A 5,000-nucleotide genomic window follows, 5' to 3' on the forward strand; every position below is an offset into this window, starting at 1 on the left:
CTAAATTTAAATTCGTGTTTATTTCAAGCCCATATGAGGTGGATCGGTCTGGCTAGAGGACGGTAGCCTGAGCGTGTATGTGCACTTTAAAGATATCTAGGTTTAAAGCCAAAATCTAGTTTTAATGATTGTTTAAAATTTTGGATACCTCAAAGGGATTCATCTATTTTGGTAATGATGTCTTTTATGTGTGGAGATTCAGAATATACTGTATTCATTAGCATCAATATCGAATTTGTTTTATTCCTTCCCTGACGTCATGATCAGCCCTTGAGAGAATGCAGGAAACACATTTCATTTTATCATTACTTTTTGCCTCATTAAATTTCCTATTTTTTCTCTAAAGCTTATTTTATCATTAACATTCCCATGCCTCTCTCATGCATATTCAATACTCAGATAAGGTCGAAACTTAAAATCTCGTTGGAATGATTTTTTTTCTGATATTTTATCGCAGCTGATTAGATTTTCTTCTACGACCTGTGAAAGTTCTAAAGTTTTCTTTTTCTATCTGCGTTTCCATTTTTCTCTTTAATTTCTACAATCCAGTTTCTGTCATCCTGTGAAATTTGTTTTTCTGAAGGTGTGTCTCCTTTGTCTATGTAATTTATCTGTTACTTTTAGCATAATCATCTGTCAATCAAAATTTAAACTTTATATGATTACTTTTCTTACTAGAGTACAGATATCTCAAAGATTAAATTAACCACGTTCTCTGGTAGGCAGTAAATTCAATTTTATTGGTTTGTCATTTCCTCTCATTTTTTTTACTTGTTTGACCCATTGGATCACCACGTTGCTCATTGCTATTCTTAACAGTATATTATGAATTTTGCTTATAATAGCTTTCCATTCAGCTCAATTTACTTTTTCATTAGTAAAATCACCCACCAAAGTCATACTGCTATTTTACCTAATAGATATTTTTAGGTGAATATCCTTGTCTGACATAATTTTGTCTTAGGAGGAATATATGCCACCGTGATTTTTTTCATCATTTCCCCTGGTTACTGTCTCACATGTATCGTTTAATTTTTACCTTCTTCTAGTAACACATTATCAACAATTGTTATTCTTCATCGCCATTATTACTCTACCTCATACCTTTAGAAATAAATTATACTTGTTTGAAATGAATAAGTCTATCATCGATCTTCTTATTCAAGAATATAAAAACATGAGAATGAAGCAGACTACTAGAGACTATAAGGCATACACTAGACAGTTCCATTTTCTTTATCATCTATCATTCACATCCATAAAGTTCTCTTACCTTCTCTTAAAGCAACAGATAGTTTCTGCATTCATGACATGGTTACTAAGTCTATTCCATTCGTTGACCACTCTATTTGTAAACCAATTCTTGCCTATTTCCTTCGTAACACTAAATTTGTGTCATTTAAATTCATCACTTCAAGTACTGCTCTGTTCTCTTAACATAATTATCTCGTCTGCATCACCCTTGTTAAAACCTTTGATCCACCTGAACACCTCTATTAGATCACCTCCACACTCTATATCTTTCCAAATAATGTAAATTTTAAAATGCCTTTGTACTGTACCCCTGTACTCCTCTGTACCATACCTCAACTCTTTCTGGCTCCATCTATACCAGGTCAACTTGTGCAATTCTTGATGCTGATAAAATGTGTTTATAATGATAGTATCGTTTAGCAGGCAAAAATCCAATACTCTTCTACCATCATCATTTCTGTCTCCAATAGCATGTGCTCCAGCAAATCCCTCATAACCACCTCTGTTTCTTCCCATATATCCATTCCAGTTACACATCATTAACATATTCTTTATATGCTTTGCCTCATCTACCATTTCTTGCAGCTCTTTATACGATCTTTCCTTTTCCTTCACTGACATCCCAATTTGAAGTGTTTAAGCCTGCATAACGCTGATACTGTAGTCCGCAGGATTTAAGGGCATGTTGGTCATTCTTCCTCCTCTTCGTCTTATGCCATCCCTGCTATGTCGGGTGCCAGCATGAATGTCACGCCATATCTGCCATCCTCTTCACCACTCCATAACTACATGTAATCGTGGTGTACTGTCCTTTCACCATCATCATTGAGCCTTGTCTTACACATACCAAAAACTTCCACTTTCCCCATTTTCATCATCTCTATGATTTCCTCTTCATTCTCTATGAGAGTAGAAACATTTAGTACTGCTGCTCTAACCGTTCACAGTTTCCTATAAAAATGTCCGTTGGGGTTGGCTGTCATACTGGTCAAAAGTACTGGTTCATGTCAAAGAGGTTCATTACGAAATGGTACTACATTCTCTTTTCTTCAGTTCTGAGGTACTCATATACTCATATTTACTTCAAGGAAGACACGATAAGTGAGTTGTCTTATCCATCAAATGTTGTCTGCGCTAATTGAGTCCCCAATTAGAAATTTCATCTAGTCCCGAGACCTTTCTTATTTCTAAGCTTTCTAGTAGTTTATTTACCTCTAACATATCTAATTTTATAAAGATTATTATAACATTTCTAGCCATCACCTTTTTTCCTCGAAGTCCTCATTCTTGGTGGATCCCACGTAGAAACTTGTATTCGCGCTTCTTTGTTTTTTCCTCATATTCTGCTTCATTTAATTTTCAATTGGATACTTCTACATTGGCCAGCTATAAGGGATTTCAGCTATTGTATAAAATAGGAGGATGCTAAAAATATCGTTAAAAGTAAGTCACACAATAGGAAAATATAACAAAATCTAGTCTGATCAAGGATACATTTATCAGCAACAATTTAGCCAAAGATTGTATAAACATCCGCAATCCGGGAACGGAAGCTGTAAGTCACGGAGAGAGATTTCCCAACGAATGGATACTAGTTCCTGTACCTTACCACCCTGCACTGGTATATGTATTTCTTATTTCTTCTATCTAGGTGCTTTAAAGATTTTTGAGTAAATGAAAGCTCTTTTCCTATATTCTATCATTATCCTTTGTATTTTTCTGCATACTTAGTCACGTGACTGTGATTTTTCCTGCATATGTGTGTGTATATATATATATATATATATATATATATATGATATATATATATATGTATGTATATGTATATATATATGTATATATATATATATATATATATATTTTATATATATATATATATATATGTATATATGCATATGTATATATATGTATATGTATACATACATATATATATATATATATATATATATATATATATATACATATATATATACATATTATATATATACATATATGGGGTGGTAAAGAAACACACAAGTCAGAGATGAGTTTATTTCTCTAACGTTTCGGCTATTTACACCTTCTTCAGAGAGACTAAGTAGTACAAGGGGGTTACAAGATTATATATCGTCCGGAGGACGTCTCCTAGTTAATGGCCTGGTGGACGACCGGGCCGCTGACGATTGATCCTTGGATGGTTGGTCCGCTGACGATTGATCCTCGGACGATTGATCCGCTCTATGCTCCGCTTCCTCATTTTCCTTTGGCCAGTCGTGTACTGCTAATTCCGCCCCTATTTTTGACCAACTGATAAACCCTTTTCTATTATTTATACATTCTTCCTTATTAATATATGCTGCTTCCATTGCTTTCCTGATTTTCTTACTCATTCCTGTGTGAATTGTTTTTATGTTATTCCAGTCCGGTAGATGTCCATACTCCTCTGCGTGTACTACTATAGCATTTGATGTTCTGTGATGTCTTAAGTCTGATTTGTGTTGTGTCATTCTTACCTTAGTCCCCTTACTCGTTTCTCCATAGTAGGCTCGTTGGCAATCACCACATGGAATTTTGTACACTGTGCTTTCTTTGTTGACCTGATCAGTCCTGATCTCACCTTTATGACCGACCAAGTCTCTAATCTTCTGTCCTGAAGTGACGGCAATGTTAATTCCTGCTTTTTGTAAGTATTTGGTAATGTTGTTGGCTGTTTTTGAATTAGGAAGTACTAGAAATTTTCTTGTGTCTCTGTCCGTATTTTTGCTCCTGTCATTTTTTCGTCTCATTATTCCTTTTGCTTTGTGTTTTAGTTTTAATATTAATCCCCTTGGGTAACCCAGTTTCATGAATGAATCCATAATGTATTTATTCTCTTCTTCTAAATGTTCCTGGCTGCAAATTCTTAATGCCCTCAAGAAGAATCCTATTATTACGCCTGATTTTGTCCTGTCATTGTGTGCAGAGAGATAGTGTATGTAATCATCTTTGTTCGTAGGTTTTCTGTATACAGTAAACTTTGGACCTTCATCATTCCTCCATATTATCGTGTCTAGAAATGGTAATTTCTTTTCTTCTTCTTTCTCTATCGTGAATTGTATATTTTCATGCACGTTATTCAGTCTTCGTAGTTTGTTTTCTAAATTCGTCCCTCTTGGATAAATGGAAATCACATCGTCAACGTAGCGGTACCAGGTAGAGTTTCTTCCCATTATTTTAATATATTCATCCCTTTCCATTAATTCCATAAATAAAGAAGCCATTACGGCACTGAGCGGGGAGCCCATTGCCAGTCCCTGATGTTGTCGATATACCTTCCCGCTGAATGTAAATGGATCAAAACTGACGCACAATGAAATGAGCTTAATGTAATCAGACTTGGATACTGGTAGTTCGTTCTCACTAATCTTGTCTACTGCCTCTTTTACTGCTTCCATAGCTCCTTCTTTTGGTACGGAGGTGAATAAGGCCTTTACATCGAAGCTTGCCATTTCTTTTCCTTTGAAATCGACGTTATTTAACCTATTTATTAAATCTGTGGAGTTCTTCAGATGAGCTTGACTGATTGAACCTAATGCATTTGAAAGTGGCTTAGCAAGTCTCTTGGCTAATCTGTGGGGCGCACTACCTATGCCTGATGTTATCGGCCTCATGGGGATACCTGGTTTATGTATTTTCGGAAGTCCTCGCATCCTGGGTATGCAGGGATTCTCCTCCAACCATCCACGGATCAATCGTCAGCGGCCCGGTCGTCCACCAGGCCATTAACT

At 35.7% G+C, this 5,000-nt stretch overlaps 1 protein-coding gene across 1 annotated transcript; it reads right to left on the minus strand.

Moving 5' to 3' along the window:
• Positions 1 to 1,964: 1,964 nt before the first annotated feature.
• Positions 1,965 to 4,922, minus strand: LOC143024390 (uncharacterized). The gene is made up of 2 exons (XM_076183187.1): positions 4,497 to 4,922; positions 1,965 to 2,039 (listed from the first exon to the last, which is right to left on the minus strand). Exons 1-2 carry the CDS (start codon positions 4,920 to 4,922, stop codon positions 1,965 to 1,967), a joined length of 501 nt encoding a protein of 166 aa, XP_076039302.1.
• Between the last annotated feature and the right edge of the window lie 78 nt (positions 4,923 to 5,000).

The sequence above is a fragment of the Oratosquilla oratoria genome, chromosome 4 (genome assembly GCF_046742065.1).
Source record: "Oratosquilla oratoria isolate Oo_2021 chromosome 4, ASM4674206v1, whole genome shotgun sequence".
NCBI classification, from domain to species: Eukaryota; Metazoa; Arthropoda; class Malacostraca; order Stomatopoda; family Squillidae; genus Oratosquilla; species Oratosquilla oratoria.

Coding starts and splice junctions, on each gene's coding strand:
- LOC143024390 (XM_076183187.1), bottom strand. CDS start 4,922: ATGCGAGGACTTCCGAAAATACATAAACCAGGTATCCCCATGAGGCCG. Junction 2,040..4,496: donor TGGGCTCCCCGCTCAGTGCC/GTAATGGCTTCT, acceptor GATTACATGTAG/TTATGGAGTGGTGAAGAGGA.